Source organism: Oryx dammah, unplaced genomic scaffold, assembly GCF_014754425.2.
Source record: "Oryx dammah isolate SB20612 unplaced genomic scaffold, SCBI_Odam_1.1 HiC_scaffold_13, whole genome shotgun sequence".
Taxonomy (NCBI): domain Eukaryota; kingdom Metazoa; phylum Chordata; class Mammalia; order Artiodactyla; family Bovidae; genus Oryx; species Oryx dammah.
The window spans coordinates 63009372-63028550 of NW_024070197.1; the positions used below are offsets into that span (position 1 = coordinate 63009372).

General features: G+C 39.3%; 1 protein-coding gene and 1 non-coding gene across 2 annotated transcripts in view; both read left to right on the plus strand.

The window, feature by feature from the left end:
- The window catches only part of SF3B3 (splicing factor 3b subunit 3), a 39187-nt gene that overhangs the window by 5715 nt on the left and 14293 nt on the right, over window positions 1-19179 (plus strand). The window contains exons 4-14 of the mRNA XM_040253522.1: window positions 223-395; window positions 977-1118; window positions 3191-3303; window positions 4731-4868; window positions 5661-5764; window positions 8448-8613; window positions 9126-9221; window positions 11524-11596; window positions 17432-17583; window positions 17888-18043; window positions 18781-18936. Coding sequence (XP_040109456.1) covers window positions 223-395; window positions 977-1118; window positions 3191-3303; window positions 4731-4868; window positions 5661-5764; window positions 8448-8613; window positions 9126-9221; window positions 11524-11596; window positions 17432-17583; window positions 17888-18043; window positions 18781-18936 — 1469 coding nt within the window. The remainder of the gene's footprint in view (window positions 1-222; window positions 396-976; window positions 1119-3190; window positions 3304-4730; window positions 4869-5660; window positions 5765-8447; window positions 8614-9125; window positions 9222-11523; window positions 11597-17431; window positions 17584-17887; window positions 18044-18780; window positions 18937-19179) is intronic.
- LOC120873360 lies at window positions 4388-4478 on the plus strand. The gene has a single exon (XR_005723437.1). It is a non-coding gene; the product is annotated as a small nucleolar RNA SNORD111 (small nucleolar RNA).

Here is a 19179-nt window from a genome sequence, read left to right on the forward strand (position 1 = left end):
TAATTAAGACAGCACTGCTAAATTTAAAGAAAATCTCTGTTAGAACAAGAAGGGTAAAATTTTGCTCCTGTCTGTTTTAGTGTTAGCAAAATCTTAAGTTAATGCACTTGTAGAGTTTAGTACTGGCTATCATTTAGAAAATAATTGTGATGTAAATCTAGCTGTTCTGTAGCCTGTCTTTTCATTATCTGGAGTTTTTTTTATCTTTGTCTCCATCCACAGGTGCCATTGAGAAACAGAAATTGGTGTATATCTTGAACAGAGATGCTGCAGCCCGACTTACCATTTCATCTCCACTGGAGGCTCACAAAGCAAACACTTTAGTGTATCACGTAGTTGGAGTAGATGTGGGATTTGAAAATCCAATGTTTGCTTGTCTGGAAATGGATTATGAGGTATATCTTACTTGGTCACAATTTTTTTATTACTGTTGTACTCCACATGCCTTTCTGAAACACTTGGGGGCATCTCAGCATTTACCTGACCACATGATAGCGCCTTGGCTCTGGTTGGAACAGTCCCCCTGTGTAAACAGGGATTTATTGGGGAAACGCCCTGAAAAAAAGAGGTGAAGTGGTGTTTTGGATATTTTTTCATTGGGAGATAGTGAAAGATGGGACATGCCATTCTTTGCCTTGAGAGGAAGGCCGTGTTTTCTGGTCCCAGAAGTAGAAAACTTGGGTTTTTGCTCCTGTTCTGCCATTTTTTAGTGTGAATTTTGGCAAAGCATTTGGCATCTGTGGACCACTATTTCCTGGTTTGTGAAATGGAAGAATCTTGATGACCTTTTCAGCTTTGTTTATTCATTTATTTAAATAAGTTTTACTGGAGTATAGTTGATTTACAATGTTGTATTAGTTTCAGGTGTACAGCAAAGTGAATCAGTTATACATATACATGTATCCACTCTTTTGCTTTCCAGCTTTGAAAGTTTGATTTTATGGTACTGATTAGTCTTTGTGCCACTGTTACCTAGGAAGCAGACAATGATCCAACCGGGGAAGCAGCAGCTAATACCCAGCAGACGCTTACTTTCTATGAATTAGACCTTGGTTTAAATCACGTAGTCCGAAAATACAGTGAGCCTTTGGAGGAACATGGAAACTTCCTAATTACAGGTACTTTTTTCTTCGATCCGCTTTGTACCATTTTACTTGGTCCATTTTATGCCCAAACTTAGGAGTGTTTACTTAATAGGATTTGGAAACTATAATCTATTCCTAGTAAACCTGAGTGCCTTGTCTGTGTTTTGGGGACGTTAGAAATGCATGTGGTGGTTAACTCTTACGCTCTAATGGGGTAGAGAAGAAAAGAGCAGTCAGCTTGGAATATTGATTTCAGTTGGTTGCTCTGGTGTTTTGATTGTAGTTAGTCTTTCACTCTCATTACAAAAATCAAAATCTGGCTCTATGAAAACACAGATGTTATGGATGAAACAAGATAAAACTGTCCTTCAGTTTGAAAGCCTAGATGAAATAGAAATATTTTTGAAAACTGTCACCAAAATTGATAGAAGATGAAATTAAGAACCTGAATAGACCAACATTTGTTTAAAAAATTGAGGCAATCATCAAAAATTTCTTTTCCTCAGAAGATTTAAGGTTCAGAATTTTTAGGGACCTTAAATTTCTTGAGAGATCAGAAAAAGAATAAAAACTTATGTACCACTTTAAGAGCTTAATATAACTTCATGCCAAAACTGGGGAAGGACAGTAATAAGAAATATTTACAGCCTAGTTATCCTTTGATGGTAGATGCAGAAATCTTAAATTTCAGCAAATCAGATTCAACAGTGTTTTATATGCATCATAGCAAAGTATGATTTTTGTAGGAGCTCAAAGAGGTTCACCATGAAGAATCAATATTAGTTTAATTTATTATATTAAAAGACTAAAGGACAACTATATTTGTGGTATCTAAATTGTATCAGGCTCATCTAAGATGGTGATCCAGTCCTTTCTGTTTTGAGTCATTTGCATTTGATGTCTAAAATGAAGTATGTCTGTTGTTGGGTAGGATTTTGGAGAAGAAAAATATAAAATAGCAGTTGTCTTTGAGTGTTAAATCTTAGGAAGAGACTATGTATTAAGCAGAAGCATTTAAAAAATAGATTATATTACTTGTTATAATGTATTATGATACTTCTCATTTACAAGGGTTTCATTCATTAAACAAATGTTTACTGAACCTCTATGATCACTATGTGCAAAGTCAATCTGCTGGCCCCTGGGACTGCATGGTGAAAAATTTGTTGTGGTGTCTCCTTATATACAAAATTGAGTATAATGGTGAATACATACTAGTAACACAGAAATTACCAGAGTGTGCCACATGCCGTGACAGCATGGAGGAGGGGTTCCTAACCAGAAAAGGAAGGCAGCGCATTAGAGAAAGCTTTCAGAAGTGCTCTTAGCCGAGGACTAAGGAATGGTTAGGAGTTAGGTGCCGTGGAGGTGGAGGAGGAGTTTCTGTTGTGGGCAGAGGAAACAGAATGCACAAAAGTCCAAATGCAGGAAAAAAAACATGGTTCATTGAAAACTGAAAGCTCATTGTGGTTGGATCATTGGAGGTGAAGAGCTGGGGTGGAGGAAGCAGAAGAATAATGACCTAGTAAAGGTGAGTGTTTTAGAAAGATCACATGATTACATTTTGGTAATGAATGGAAGGTAGTAAGGTCAGGAAGCATTTCCATTAAACCAAAAGAGATTTGCAGCATGAGGACTGCTGAGGAGGTAGAACCAATGTGGGAGAGGAGAGAATTGAAGGATGGCATCCTTTTTGCTGCAGAAAGGATGGTTTGGTCGATTGGTTGATGACAGTGTTCTCTACGGTTGAGAACCCAGGAGATGGTTTGGTAAGGAACTTGGCAGTGGTTTGTGAATGCATTCTTTTTAACCTGCTATGGGATATCCATGTAAGAGTGTCCATTAGGCAGTTGGATTATAGGTCCGAAACTGAGAACTGAGTTCTGGGCTTGGAGCTAAACTTTTAGATCCTTACTGATATCTGGACAGGCTGAGATCACCCAAATGGTGCTCCATCCTTGTCTAGTGTAACTCTCAGGGAAAAGAAACACGTTGAATGTTTAGCACCTTCAGGCACCTTTAAGCTGTGCTGAAGGAGAGAAGGAATTGAAGCTTAAATTCATAGTTATGTCAAATCATTACTGGTTATTGTTTTCTCTTGACAGTTCCAGGGGGATCAGATGGTCCAAGTGGAGTGCTGATCTGCTCCGAAAACTACATTACCTATAAGAACTTTGGTGACCAACCGGATATCCGCTGTCCAATTCCCAGGAGACGGGTAGGTCTTTGTTTACCATAAGAGAATATATTTATGTTGTGAAATGAACTTAATTTTTGTTAAGTGTTTTTAATAAAGTCAGTAAGTATTTTAGCACAACAAAACAAAATCTGAGAAGAAATTGAAAATCAGCACAGTTCTGGGTTGTGCACCTAAAGCTAGCAGTTGTGCTTCGGTTTTTAAAAAAGCAGATACAGTTTTCATTCTTGAAGAACCTATGAACATTATCTGTTTGAAATTCCTGAAAGTTTCTAGTTTGAAGAATCCAGGTGTATTCATTGCAGGTAAATTATCTTTCATTCTCCCCTACCCCACCCTATTCCAGCATAGAAAAAATCTAAAAGGAGCAAACAGTGAATTCCTATATACTTTTCACTTAGATTCACTTACTAGTACTGCTTTGCTGCATTGGCCTTTTCTTTGTTTTGTGTCTGTGTTTTTTAGGCAAGACCATTTGAAGATAAGTTGTAGGGATCATTACACTTTACGACAGTTCCTTGTGCTACCCCATTTTTAAGAGATTTGGGTATCCGTGGGTTTTGGTATCTAGGGCCTCGAGGCTCAAACTAATCCCTTGCAGATGTTGAGGGATGATTATAATGAAGTTCTGTGTACCTAGCTTCAGCTATCAGCAGCACATGGGGAATTTTCATTGATCTCTGCTTCCTCAAACTCTCTTTCACCCCAAATTAATTTTCTTTTTAATATTAATTTATAGGTCCTGGGGTTAAATCTTTTTAAGACATAGTTTAGTACATGGTATTTGAGTAAGATTCCATCAATTTTAGAAAATTTGGTAAGATTAGCAAGTTAAATTTTTGGAGTGGTGTTAAGTAATAAAGTATAGTTGATCAGAAATTTATTAAGCACCTGACTGCCAGGTGCTGTACTTGACTTTGGGACTACAAAGAAATATAAAACATGTTTTGCCTTTGAGAGAAATACAAAATGTTGGAAATACTTAAAAAGAAACAAAATCCAGTTGAGGGGGATGCCTTTTGGGATTCAGGCAAGTTGATAAAGACAGAAGAGGGATGGTGTTGGTGGTTTGGATAGTACTGTGAACGTGTAAGAGTCTTATTTACAGCCTGAAATGATGATTCTTTAAATTTCATGTCTCTTCTCTGACATTTTTCTCTGGAGATAGTTTTTGCCTTATTAATCTGATCAGGCTGTAGAGTGGAATTGTGGCTTTTTTTTTTTTTTTAACCTAAGCTTTATTATGTATTTATAGTAGACAAGAGTTTCTGTTTATTGTGTTATATAATCCTGTGGCTGGCAAGCTGCTCTGGGTTACAGCTTGCATGGAGAGACTCCAGGTGCCTCTCGACATTTGGTGGCCTGTTTGATCCTTATTGGTAAGGTGCTGAATTCCAGAAAAGAAATCCTAATTTCTAAGATGTTGATTGTGTATTTGACTTTGCTAGAATGACCTGGATGACCCTGAAAGAGGAATGATTTTTGTCTGCTCTGCCACCCATAAGACCAAATCAATGTTCTTCTTTTTGGCTCAAACTGAGCAGGGAGATATCTTTAAGATCACTTTGGAGACAGATGAAGATATGGTAAGTAGACCATGGAGGAAGGAGAAAAAATGAAAAAGTATGTTAGCTGTTATTAGTCTAATTTAATAAAACTTGCTACAATTTCATCCTAATTTTAGTTAAATAACCTTATTTTGGAAACTGATGGTTATCTAAGGTTTACAGAGTGGTGTTATAAGCCATTTGTTCATTTCAGCTACTCTCTGAGATAGAAAGGATAGTTACAAGTTTAAAAAACAGGGGCAGAATGCCTTAAAAAGTAGTTGCTTAAGGTGTTAAAGCTTTTAAAGTTTGGAACTGGAATATGAATGTAAATTTTCTCCCCCTGGTGAACAGATTTTTGGTCTCATTACACATAATGTGAGAATGGGTAATGCCGCTTCTAGTGAATGACAAGAGAAAGCTCTCTATGTTGCCTGAAAACTGGCAGTATACGAGATCTGTCACTTTTATCCCTTGGAGGAGCATTGAGCACTGGGCAATTTCTTAGATACTGGTTTAGCTCAAGAGTTGGCAAGTTTTGTGTTTTTGTTTTCCTGTTTAAGGCCAGGCAGTGAACATTTTCCGCTTTTGTGGGCCGTGTGGTCCGTTTCCACTGCTTGGCTCTACCGCTGGGCGTAGACGCAGCCATCGGGAGTATGTGAGCTGCATGGCTGGCCTGCGGGTTGCAGTTTGCTGACTTGTGGTGTGGATGTGAAGGACAGGATTTGTTTTTGCCACTTTGTTTTATTACATTGTCTTATTATACTGCACTGTCTTCCATGTTGTGGCTTCATTTGCCTGCACACTAGAAATTTTCTCTTTCCATTCCAGGTTACTGAGATCCGGCTCAAGTATTTTGATACTGTGCCTGTTGCTGCTGCCATGTGTGTGCTTAAAACAGGCTTCCTTTTCGTAGCATCAGAATTTGGAAACCAGTGAGTAGTCCTTTTATTATCCCGTTTCACCCTGGTTACTATAAAAGTTGGTGAAAGAGAGGTAGTTTCAAGGCCTTGTAGCTTTTCCTGAGAATGTTTTATGTCCTTCAGAACAAAAGTTTTATCCTCTTCCCTTTTATGTTCTTTCTGTTGATGACTTTCTCTATTTTAGTGGCTTAAATCAATACCTGTGGATAGCTGCAAAAAGTAGCTTTAGAAGTGATCTGAACTTTTTGTTGGGCATTCCTGCTGAACTACTTAGTATTAAATAGATGTTCCGTAGACGTGTCACTTACACAAGTCTGAAGTTGAAACTCATTAGTACCTACAGCAGCTTCCCAGCCATGTCACCAATCTTTCCAACCTTATTATTTCTCTTTTCTTTAATGTTCCTTTCCATTATGGTTTATCTCAGGATGTTGAATTTTGTTCTCTGTGCTAGGACCTTTGTTGTTTATCCTTCCTGTTTCATAGATGGTTCATTTGTGCCATAGTTTTAAGATTCCACATAAATGCTACCACATGGCGTTTGTCTGTCTCCTTTTGACTTCACTTAGTATGATCATCTCCAGTTGCATCCATGTTGCTGCAGAAGCCTTATTTTGTTCTTTTGTATGGCTGAGTAATTTTCTGTTGTGTATATATACCACATCTTCATGCATTCATCTGACGATGGACATTTGGGTAGTTTCCAGGTCTTGGTTTTGCCGTCCTTACTATTTCTGTTAATGTCTTATGGGCCAATTCCAGCAACTTGAGTGTAAAGTCTCGATTTTGCTGTCCTCTACAGCTTTCATTTGAAAGTCAAGTTGTTTATTACTTTTGTATTCCTTTTTTGTGGTACTAGTCTGAATTAGTTCCCTAATTCCTTATTGCAGTTCATTGTCCTGTAAAACTCAACCTTTATAGAGGGTCATCTCTTTAAGCAAACAAGACACAACCCTGATGAAATGATTTCCTCATCCCTGTGTTACAGTCTTTGATGGCTTTTCATAGACAAATGGGAGAAGGTGATGGCAACCCACTCCAGTACTCTTGCCTGGAAAATGCCATGGATGGAGGAGCCTGGTAGGCTGCAGTCCATGGGGTCGCGAAGAGTCGGACATGACTGAGCGACTTCACTTTCACGCATTGGAGAAGGAAATGGCAATCCACTCCAGTGTTTTTGCCTGGAGAATCTCAGGGATGGGGGAGCCTGGTGGGCTGCCGTCTATGGGGTCACACAGAGTCGGACACAACTGAAGTGACTTAACAGCAGCAACAGCATAGACAAATGAGTTCAATAAGTCTGAACTCTACTCTGGCCTTGAATTTAAAACCAGTATTGAAGACTCCAGATGGCTTATGAAATGAGTTGCCATGGCCTTGCTTTCAGGTTTTGCCAGCACGTGCAGAAGACTTGTCTAATGCTATTTCTGTGTGAGGAAAATGAAAATACTGTCTAAAACTTTGTGATTCTATTCCAGTTTTGCCGTTTCTACAGTTGTTCTCCCTTTCTTTATGTCCTTAACTCATTCTCATGGAGCTTATTCCAACTGTCTTTATTATTCCTTTTCCCAGTTTATACCTGTTTTGTCTCACTTTTTACAACTTAGCCTATTGTTATAAGTATTTTCACCCATTTCTAATTTTTTAAGTTTTCTTAACAAGGAACTTCCATTGTAGAAAAGTTAGGAAAGTGCATATAAGCAAAAATGTCTCTTGTAATCCTTCTGCCCAAAGATACCATTTTGTGTGTGTGTGTGTACCTGTGTATATATATATATTTAAATCTTTGTATAAAAATGATAATGTATAGTGTTTTGTAAGTTATGTATTTTTATATAGTAGTGAATAATATTTTTATTTATCAATAAATAGGTCTTAAACATTCATATTTTTTAGCACCCATTATTTCTTTTTGTGGTAAAATATGTATAACAAAATTTGTCATTTTAACATGTTCAATTTGGTGGCATTAATTACATTTGCAGTGTTGTATAACCATTGCTACTATTTTTCCAAACTTTTTTTTATCACTCCAGACTGAACCCGTACGCCCATTAAGGAGTCTCTCCTCATGGCCCTGTCCCTCAGCACTGGGGACCTGAGTGCCCTCGCACGTTCACCCTTCTGTCTGGCTCACTTCATGTAGCATAGTTTCAGAGTTCACGTGTCAGCTCTATATTCTTATCTATGAATAATAACCCGCTATATGTATATACCACGTATTATTTACCTGTTAACGGACACCTGGATTCTTTCCACCTTTTGGCTGTTGAGAGTAATGCAGTATTGGACGCTGTTGTGCAAATATCTGTTTTAGTCTTTGTTTTAAATTCTTTTGGGTATGTACCCTGTTCTTAAAGACATAGAAAACCCTAGTCAGTAAGCAGAGATCTCAAACTGTAGATGCTGACTCAATATTAAAGTGATTTATGAGCATTATGTTGATGGCAAACATCTTCAGAAGTACGTTTTAAATGCTTATTGGGTTTTTTTCTTCCAGTTTTACAGAGATAAAATTGAAATACAGCACCGTATAAGTTTAAGGTGTGCAGCATAGTGATTTGACTTACATACATCGTGAAATGGTTATCACAGTTAATCTCATTTGGTTCATGTATAACATACAGAAGTGTTAATTATATTTATAATGTACATCAGAGGAAACATTTTACCTGAGATCTTGGCTTCTCCCTAGTTACTTATATCAGATCGCACATCTTGGAGATGACGATGAGGAACCTGAGTTTTCATCTGCCATGCCTCTAGAAGAAGGAGACACGTTCTTCTTTCAGCCAAGACCACTGAAAAACCTTGTATTGGTTGATGAGTTGGACAGCCTCTCTCCCATTTTGTTTTGCCAGGTGTGGATCTTTCTGGTCACTCCATAATGAGCAGTGCTAACCAACTGTTTTTGAATATGAATGAGTTTAAAGTTTTAATTCAAATTAACCTCATAGTCTAAAGAGGTTCAGCAGCATGTCTGTGGACTCGCCAGGGTATAAGGGTAAAGCAGCTGAAGGCAGTTGGGTGGTTAAAAAGCTTTACATAAATCCTTGGGCTTAAAGTGGTTAAGACTGTACATTTCTACTGCAGGGGGCACAAGTTCCATCCCTGTTCAGGGAACTAAGATCCCACGTGCTGTGTGACCAAAACAAAGAACTGATAAAAGCTTTTTTGGTTTGTAAAACTTGCTGCTTCAAACTGCTTGCTTTTTGGGACATTGGGTCTTTTTTTTCACTCCATGTGCCCAGGGCCCGTAGTAATATTTAAGCCTAATAAACTAAAAAAGTGGTTTGTCCCCATGAGAATAGTCAAGTTTGTGTGTGGGGAAAGTAGCACAAGTAAGACATTTCTCCCCCTTTTCTTTGTGCAGATAGCTGATCTGGCCAATGAAGACACTCCCCAGCTCTATGTGGCCTGTGGTAGGGGACCACGGTCATCTCTGAGAGTCTTAAGGCATGGACTTGAGGTAAGATGGAAGTTTCTAGATCATATGCAGGGTTTGGAGGGAAGTGCTAGTAAAGCAGCCTAAGGCTTTATTCTGATGATACCAAAGATGTATTCAGTGTTTATATGAAACAAAAATGTTTTCTTCTTCACCTGTTTCCATAAAGTTTACAGTTTAAATTTCCTAATCTTTAACATGTTAACACAATAGGCATTTTAAAAATTTGGCAAATGGATATCAAAGGGGAAAAATACCTGTTAATTCCAGGTTCACTTGCCACAATGTGTAGGTTGAGAAGTCTGACTTGCATGGCACATTTTATTGCATCTCATTTTAGTCTTGATCTTTCTGCATAGTTTTCAGATACTTACTTTTTTTTTTTTTTTAGATACTTACATTTTAAACTATGTTAAATACAGTATATATATATTTGTATCTTACTAAGTTTATTTCTTACTACTATGTGCTTTTAAGTTGTACAGTTTTTAATGTTTTTGCAGTATACCTCCACAGTGGGTGGATCAGAATTTATTTAATGAATCCTTTATTGTTGGACATTTTAGGTGAAATGGACACTCAAAACTATCTTCTCAAATCCCATATCCTTTTCTCATCATGGTTCTTGTGTTGATGCATTTTAGCAAGCCCTGGGCTTGATTTTGTTAGGAATAAAATACATCTTCCTATGGCAGTTACTTTTAGCAGTTGGGGTTGGCAAACTCCAGGCTCTTAGAGGCCTACTGCCTGTTTTTTGTAAATTTTTATTGGAACACAGGCAAGGTGAGCTTTGTTTTGAATTTTGGCTCTACTTAATAGCTGTTACTAAGCTTTTGTCTCCTCTTCTGTAAAATGGGCTTAATAGCATCTGCCTTAAGGATTGCTGTATGGATTAAATGAGAATGCAAATGAAGCATTTGGTCAAGTTCTGGCTTATAGTAACTGTTCAATAAACGTTAGCTATTAATATTGCTGTCTCAGGGGATTTAAAAAGTTTTGACTGCCTGAATATTGATCAAGTCACCAAAATTTCAATGACTTGAACCTAATTTAGACCAATAGTTCTTGATAAGTTACTTGCTGCTCATTGGATCCCAGTGATCATCTGGTGAAAGTTAAGCACTCAAACACAAAAAAATGTATACAGGCTTTAAAACTTTGTGTATGGTGTTGAGAGATAAAGAACCTGATGAAGAATCATTGTTTTTGAGTCCTCTGCTTCCTCCTAATTTTTTCTAATTCTATTTTTAAAAATCTGTTATGCAAAAAATATTTTTTTAATCGCTGGACATTGCTTTCTTCCTGTTTGGTGAATCTTGTTCAGCTAGATTATGGTCTCAGTTGAGCAGAGTCACTGTCAGATAGTGTAGCGTACTTGACATTTAGATTTTATTGATTGTGAAGTTTCCCAAGATTCTCCTGTACCATGATCAGGTACTCCTGCTACCATTACATTGATAAACCAACAAAAGCATAAAATAAAATGCCTTTCATATATATTCTTGAGTTCTTCCTATAAAATGTAGTTCACTGTTCAGTTGCACAATATGATAGGCTGCCTCGCTTTTTATCTCTAGGTCATTTAAAAATATTTAATAAAATTTTTATCTTAGGTGGTCTTAGATTTACAGAAAAATTGCAAGGATATTATAGATAGTTAATGTTTAGTCCACACCTTGTTTTCTCCTCTAGATCATTTTGAGTTTATCTTACATATTTTATTTATTCTCTGAAAATCTATACGACATTCAGAGGAGTCTTGACTCTGACATTAAGGGGCATAAAAATCAAGTAGGAAGGACCAAACAGTTCCTCAGATTACTTTCATTTAAGTGTCCTAAGCGGTGATGATTGTGATTCCTATGAGAACTTACAGGAGGGAGAGATGACTGCCAGCTCAGAAATAGGGAAGATTTTTCCTAAAGGATGTGGCATTTGAATTGTTTGGTGAAGAGACGTGGAATTTTGCCTTAAGGGGGCAAAGGAAAGGAAAGGATGCTAGTTGAGCTGGACTGTTTCATTCTCACATGCCTGCTTTTTGTAGAGGATGCAGGCATGTTATACTCGAAAAGGAAGCGTTTGGCCTTGGCTGCAGCAGCTAGCCTAGCTGTTCCGTTGCTGCTTGCTGAAGTCAGTTTTGGGAATAGACAGTACCTCTAGCCTTTTGGTTCTTAATGTTCTGTTTGACTAGTTGGCTCCAGTGTTTTAATCCAGTGTACACTGTGAGCACTGCTATATTATAGGGACTGTATTATCTAGTGTGATTGTAAACAAGGAGCTGTGTTTCACGCTCAGTGGGTCTGTGGTTTCTCTCCTTTCCTGTCAGGTATCAGAAATGGCTGTCTCAGAGCTACCCGGCAACCCCAATGCTGTCTGGACAGTGCGTCGGCACATTGAAGGTAAGCGGCCCTTTCCCAGAGGTCTGAACGAGGGTCCAGGTGCCACTGACAGTAGAAGCGTAAGAGGCTGCATTCACAATGCTTCTATGTCACTTCATATACTAGAAACTTTTTTTGGCTCAACACCATGTTTTTGAGGCTCCCAATCACAATGCTTTCACATACTACATTTTGTACACATGGGTAAGAGGCACACAGGGTGGCTGTTCATCCTCAGTATATACACACTTCAGTATCATAGATAGAGCTGTCATATGTCGGTTCTTTGACTGTATTCATCATTAAGGTAGTCTTTCCATATGTGTTAGAGGTATGATACAAGGAAAAGTTTTTGCTTCTTCTACAATGTTTTCTCCTGTTGTGTTGAAATCACAGTGAAATTGAAGGTATTCTGGATATTAAGAGGTTTGTTACTGTTCTGTTCAATAGGTGTAGTAGTTGTGTTTAAGGGAAGTGGAGGTTGATTGAAGCAGAATTTTAGGGTGAGTGGAAAAGGAGGGATGGAAGAAGAGGAAGTCTGAGCTCCTGAATAAAAATGGTCACCTCATCCTAAAACTTTGAAAGTTATGTGAAAATGCATATTAATGCAATAGCAAAAAAGTCTTGTGACAACGGAATTTCAGTCCCTTAGAAATAAAACTTAGTTCTCATTTTCCCTTTGATTCTTTGGGGTTGTAGGTCATTTCTATTCCTAGACCTCATTTTCCTCTTGTTCCCTCAGGAATGTGAAACTGGCCAGAATACAAAGCTTTTTCAAGAAAACAGCTGGAAATCTTCCTGCTGTTTAGATGTTTTGGTTGTATGGAACCAGTTTAAGGGAGCTGGGAAATGTGTAGGAGGGAAACCTCTTTCTATTAATAGAATACACAGTGAATTTTATCTTCATGTGGGCATTGGAATCCTATCTGAGTAAAAAGGAAAAAGTGAATAGGAAATCAGTAGGTTCATTTTAGCTGAGAAGGTATTTATTGGATGATTGGTTTTAAAAGATTTCCCCAGTTTTGGTATTGTCTTCATAAAGTGGTCATAAACTGGTCAGTATTGATGTTCACCTTTAGCTTGGGGGCTGGTTGATATGAAGTCTCTTGAAAATTGCCTCAGTTCAGTTCAGTTTAGTCACTCAGTCATGTCCGACTCTTTGCAACCCCATGAATCGCAGCACGCCAGCCTCCCTGTTTGAATTAGAAAGAGCCTTTGTGATAAAAGCTAGTGTGCTCCTTTTTTTGGTCTGTTTTTTGTTTTAACTTATTCAACTTTATTGTAAAATCGATTTAGATTTGCAGGAAACTTACTCCTCATTATTTTGAAGAAGGCTGAAAATCGCAGTTGTTGACTGTCTCAAGATAGAGCACATAGGTAATAGAGACTGAAAGCTTTCTCTCTCGAATCTCAACCCACTGTCCATTTGACTGAGTGAGTCTGGGTCATGTTGGTTTCCTAGGACAAGTTCAGTATTCTCATCCTGCTGCCTTGTAATTAAGTTAGGATTCTATTCTCAGAGCATGTGTCATCTAAAAAAGAAGTTTACAAAACTAAGGTGTGTTCTGATATGATGAAAGACACGTGTGTGTTGCCAGGTGGGGTTAGAGGAGAGGGAAGAGGCATGTGTTTGACAATCAGGAAAGGCTTTGGGGGTGATGTTTGATAAGTTAGTGATAAGTGGTATATTGCATGGTGGAACTTGTAGCTAAAATGTTTTCTCCTCTAAATACCAAAATCTAGGAAATTATTAAATCCTGATAAATTTTACTCTTTAGGAACTATAATTTGGGTTTTCACCCATAAAAGAGGTCAAGTTCCCGTTTCATTCTCTTTCCCGATTTCCTAAGTTACTGTTCCACCTGTCCACACATGTGGACGTGGCATGCAGTCTTCCAGGCAACTACTAACCTTGGCTGGTACTTGGTGATGCACACTACCAATACCAAGCCTTTTTTTCTCTTCCACAGGTGGCTGGTGAAGGTGCTGATCACCACAGGTGTGTACCTATCGCTAGGGTCTACCGTGGGGTCTTAGAGTTTACCCAGGGAGAGGGAGTTGCACAGAATTCTGAGGCTGCCCTGATAGCATCTCTCAGAGGGTAACTTTGCAGTTCGCTGTCCATGTGCACTGTGGTAGTGCACACCCATCTGCCAGTGTGTTAAACAGTCTCAGTTAGGAGTCACTTTCTCCCACAGAATGTAGAACATAGGATTAATTTGCTTCCCATTAAGCCGAAAGGGCCTATAGCTAGAAAATTTTAACTTCATACTCTCCCTTGATGTTTTTGTATGTTCCATTTGTAGCTGAAAGATTGGGCCCTGGAGCAAGCCCCCGCTTTTTTCTTTTGAGTCTAGTGAGGCCTGTGCTGAGGCAAGACAAATACTGAGGAGTGTGAATATGGAGTGAGAATGAGATGTTGAAGGCCTCGGGCGTCTTGGTGGTCTCTCACTCTTCCTCTTGGAGTGGGCTTTGTTGAGCTTGGGATACTAGGGCAAGAGAAAGAAGGGCACATCCCCTCTCGTGTGGGCTGCTTCTGCAGTGCTGAGACAGAAGTCCCACTTACCTGAGACAGATGCAGTCTCATACTCTAGTAGACTCTTCGGTGAGATAGGAACTAAGAATGTTTCATATGAAACTTGAAACCTCAATAAGAAGGCAGCATAGATTTCATAGTTCATTGGCGTGTGCCTTGACTGAATCTTTATTTTGTTCTCAAGTCCAACTTTTAACCTAAAACCTGCCTAGAACCCAAGAGCTGCTATCTGCTTCTGGTTCTCCTGGTCATAGAATGGAAAGGGTAGACATCTCAGTGTGCTTAATATTCATAGGGAACTGGATATTTGCAGCTTTCAGATAGCAGTCATTGCTCTGCTGCTTGTTGAACTGCCTAGCAAACATAAGACCTAAACCACCGAGCATCTCTTTATTTTTATACCTGAGCAGTCTGGGGCCTTGAGTCAGAGGGGGGAAGATAAGGACGCAGGCTGCTGCTTTTCTTCACTCCCCTCAGTCTCTCCATGTAGGTTAAAAATGTGTGGTTTCTTTTCTGGAGACCCTCCTCCCTTGACTGAAGGAAGAAGCTGAAATCCTGCCCAGTTTTAGCCCTTTATTGTTTGGCTTTAATTTGCTCTGGCATAGCTTTTGAGATAGAAGGTTTCAGTGTTGAGAACGTGGGAAAGAACACTTATTTATATAATGTTAAAATTAAGCAATTCCTGTTAACTTTTACACCAGAGATTTCCAGTTTAAAAATAGAGCTGGAGTAAAGCTTTCAAGTTTGGTGTTGCTTAGAGACTGATGGTGGTTTTATTGTAAGCTGTTAAGACATCCACTTCAAGGATGGCCTGTCTGTGCTCAGTATTTTAAGATGATGAACAGTACAGTTTCACAGAGCAATTTTATAAGGTGTCCCCAGGCATGTGAAGTAATATAAAACCAGTTATCTGCTTGTCCAGTGTTACTTCATGTGATTTGGAAATTGAACCATTCCTCTGGATTCCTGGTATAGCCATTAAGATTTATACCCATTGGGAAGATCTTTGATTCTTGCCTTTCAGCCACGCATTCAGTGCACACATGTTATTAATTGAAGCAAAAGTTTTGCAGGACAGTACTCAACCCTTAATAAATTATAAATTATATTTATTTCTATATATTTATATTTTAAAATGCTGATTGCCATCTACTAGATTGATTTTCAGTTCAGTTCAGTTCAGTCACTCGGTCGTGTCTGACTCTTTGCGACCGCATGAATCACAGCATGCCAGGCCTCCCTGTCCATCACCAACTCCCAGAGTTGGTTCACTCAAACTTAGGTCCATCGAATCGGTGATGCCATCCAGCCATCTCATCCTCTGTTGTCCCCTTCTCCTCCTGCCCCCAATCCCTCCCAGCATCAGGGTCTTTTCCAATGAGTCAACTCTTCGCATGAGGTGGCCAAAGTATTGGAGTTTCAGCTTCAGCATCAGTCCTTCCAATGAACACCCAGGACTGATCTCCTTTAGGATGGACTGGTTGGATCTCCTTGCAGTCAAGGGACTCTCAAGAGTTTTCTCCAACACCACAGTTCAAAAGCATCAATTCTGGAACCGTGAACTTCCAGATATTCAAGCTGGTTTTAGAAAAGGCAGAGGAACCAGAGATCAAAGTGCCAACATCCGCTGGATCATCGAAAAACCAAGAGAGTTCCAGAAAAACATCTATTTCTGCTTTATTGACTATGCCAAAGCCTTTGACTGTGTGGATCACAATACACTGTGGAAAATTCTTCAAGAGATGGGGATATCAGACCACCTCACCTGCCTCTTGAGAAATCTGTATGCAGGTCAGGAAGCAACAGTTCGAACTGGACATGGAACAACAGACTGGTTCCAAATAGGAAAAGGAGTCCGTCAAGGCTGTATATTGTCACCCTGCTTATTTAACTTCTATGCATAGTACATCATGAGATTGATTTTACATCCTGCTAATTCAGAATGCTACTATAGGTCACACCAGTAATACTAGGTTGGTCAAAAGTTTGTTCAGATTTTTCTGTAAGATATTACTGAAAAACCTGAATGAATTTTTTTGGCCAACCTAGTTCATTTGCATCTGGCCCCTTTTGTAAAGAACACTATTCTCCTGAACTTACTGAGTAATCGTAGTTAAGCAGAACCACCTTTGGAGCAATCAGAATCCAAACTGTGTCCTTGATGTGAGTGGGATGGGCCAGGCCGATGGTGTTGGGCTCTGACAAGGGCTCCGGCAAGTTTTCGCTGCTTCTGCTAAGAGTGAGTCAGCCACCCCAGTCTCCTACCTTGCCTACTTGGCATTCGGTCCCTCGCTTGCCTGTTTTCTGTGTGAATGGGGCAGGAAGAGGGAAATTGGACAGAAAATTAAAATGTAGGAAAATCTCAATTCATCTTTCAAAAAAATGAATGTACATTTATTCAGCATTTATCAAGCTTTATGCCAAACATTGGGAGACACACACAGCAATTGTTTTATGTTATGGGGTGGAATGTGTAGGAAATAGCTTTTAACTATGGGATGTACATGAGAAACTTTGGGGGTTGCTTATATGCCTCTGACCTCTTTTCAAAACTGGTTGGTGTTTATTTATCCAAATACATTTTATTAAATGGAAAGCAGATTCTAATTGGATTGCGTGTGACCACTGAACCATTAGGATTTTAAATATGAAAAGCTAGAGAGGTCAAGGGCTGACAATATAAGCTGCCTCCCCCCACCACTACCCCTCTTCCTGGTTATCCAGTGTTCTTACATCATTCCTATTGGGGCATCCTAGGATTCTGAGTTTCCAACTCCATATCCTAGAGTGACTTAGTCTCGTGGAGACTAAAATAGTCACTGTTTTGTTCATTAGGTCTTATGTTCCTGTGTAAGATTCTTTCAGAAAAAGAGGGAGACCTGTTTTGGTTATAGGGAGTATTTCTAAATGCATTGTGACTGGCATCTGGAAGAAGCGCTACCTTCAATACATATTGAATTGAATACCAAGAAATTCTGAACACAAAAATATTGTAGTAGTCAAAATTTCCTGTTACTTGGTCCTCTTGCATTTTTCTAGCAAAGTTCTCAGGAAAATATTAATTTTGCAAGGTATTAGATGAGGCCATGTGTACTGTATTAACTGTTCAGCCATTTAAGGATGCAAAGTATATCTGTAGGCTGTTATGACCATTAATTATCTTTTGCATCATCCTACGCTGTTTGCCACATGAGTGTGATGACTCCACATAGAAGAAGTGCCTTGGAAGGCTTCTGAAGAGAATGCTTAGTGTGTCTCATTTGGGTTTGCAGCTAATGAATTCTTAGCTAACCAACTTCTTTCTTCTCTCTGCTTTTCAGATGAGTTTGATGCCTACATCATTGTGTCCTTCGTGAATGCCACACTGGTGTTGTCCATTGGAGAGACTGTAGAAGAAGTGACGGACTCTGGGTTTCTGGGCACCACCCCTACCTTGTCCTGCTCCTTGCTAGGAGATGATGCCTTGGTGCAGGTGAGGATTCTTGGAGAGCCACTTACCTGCTTCCCGTACTTTGTCCTTTCTCTGACTTCATTGTGGTGTTGGTTGCTGGCTTCACGTTAATGAACTTTGAACTTCTTTGAAATTAATGCTGCGAAACATGAACCTTTTTGACGTTACCTTTGCCTGGGACCCCTGACCTCTTTTTGTCGTGGACCCAACTGGTGCTTCAAATGCAGTGCCTCTAGATCTGACAGATCCGATGGCCTGAGGTCATGCTTGTGATCACTAACCACTAAATGGCTCAAGTCAGGGTTTCTTCTCTTACTGTCTCTAGGTATATCCTGATGGGATTCGGCACATCCGAGCAGACAAGCGAGTCAATGAGTGGAAGACTCCTGGAAAGAAAACAATTGTGAAATGTGCGGTCAACCAGCGACAAGTGGTGATCGCCCTAACAGGAGGAGAGCTGGTCTATTTTGAAATGGATCCCGTATGTTGTTTTACCGTTCACTGTGGGACTTAGTGTAGGGTTCAGAGGTGAAGATGGGAGCTGCAGTTCAGGTGTCTCAATTATATATTCACAAGAAAGAGAAATGAGGAGGGAAAGTCCCTTACTGGGAGTTGGAGGGGATACATTTTCATGTCTTTAATTCTTAAACTGGAGTTATGAAATGCCGTCTTAGCAATGAAATGCTTTTTCTGACCTTCACACTATTTTCCACCAGATATTTGCTATGTGTTTAATTTCTGCAGTCTGATTCAGTTTCAGAAAATTTTGTTTACTTTTATATATGGAAGGATAGGTATATTTAATTATACTCTCAAGAAATCTCTGGATGTGACCAACTTATATAGTGTAACTGTACCTATGATTGAAATGTTTTGTCTCTATCTGCCATATTTGAATTCTGTTTCACCCATGAGTCTTTTTATGAACAGATAAACAGTGATATATTTTCATTTCCTAAGAGCTAGGTTGGCTTAGGAAATTTGTGGTGCATTATATTTGTCAAAGGTCTCTTGATGATCTTGTCAGTAATTTTGCTTGCCATTCGCCTGTAGAGTTCAGTCTTGGAACCTCAAGTAGAGAAATTTTTGGTCATTGATGATAGTAAGAGTGAGAGGAAGCAAAAAAAAGAACTTATTTAGCAAGCCCCTTTCTCCAGGCTCAGGAGTTGGGGATGGGGTGGCGTGGTCTGTGACCTCTCTCTGTCTTCAATCCTGTAGTCAGGACAGCTGAACGAGTACACGGAGCGGAAGGAGATGTCAGCAGATGTGGTATGCATGAGTCTGGCCAATGTGCCCCCTGGAGAGCAGCGGTCTCGCTTTCTGGCTGTGGGGCTAGTGGACAACACTGTCAGGATTATCTCCTTGGACCCCTCAGTGAGTGTCACCCTCAATTTCAAGGATCTTCCAGTTGGAACCTGAGCACCTGGCCCATTCTTGATGTCCCTCTCTGAGATCAGCTGGGCTGGGCCCTGAATCTATACTTCTGCTGCTTCTGATTATTGTACCAGCACACCTCAGGAATCTTCTGCAGTGCTTTAAAATGACTGATCCAAGACTACTAAATGTTTCTTTGGCTTAAGTCGTAATTCCCTTTTTTAGTTTAAATGAAGAAAAAAT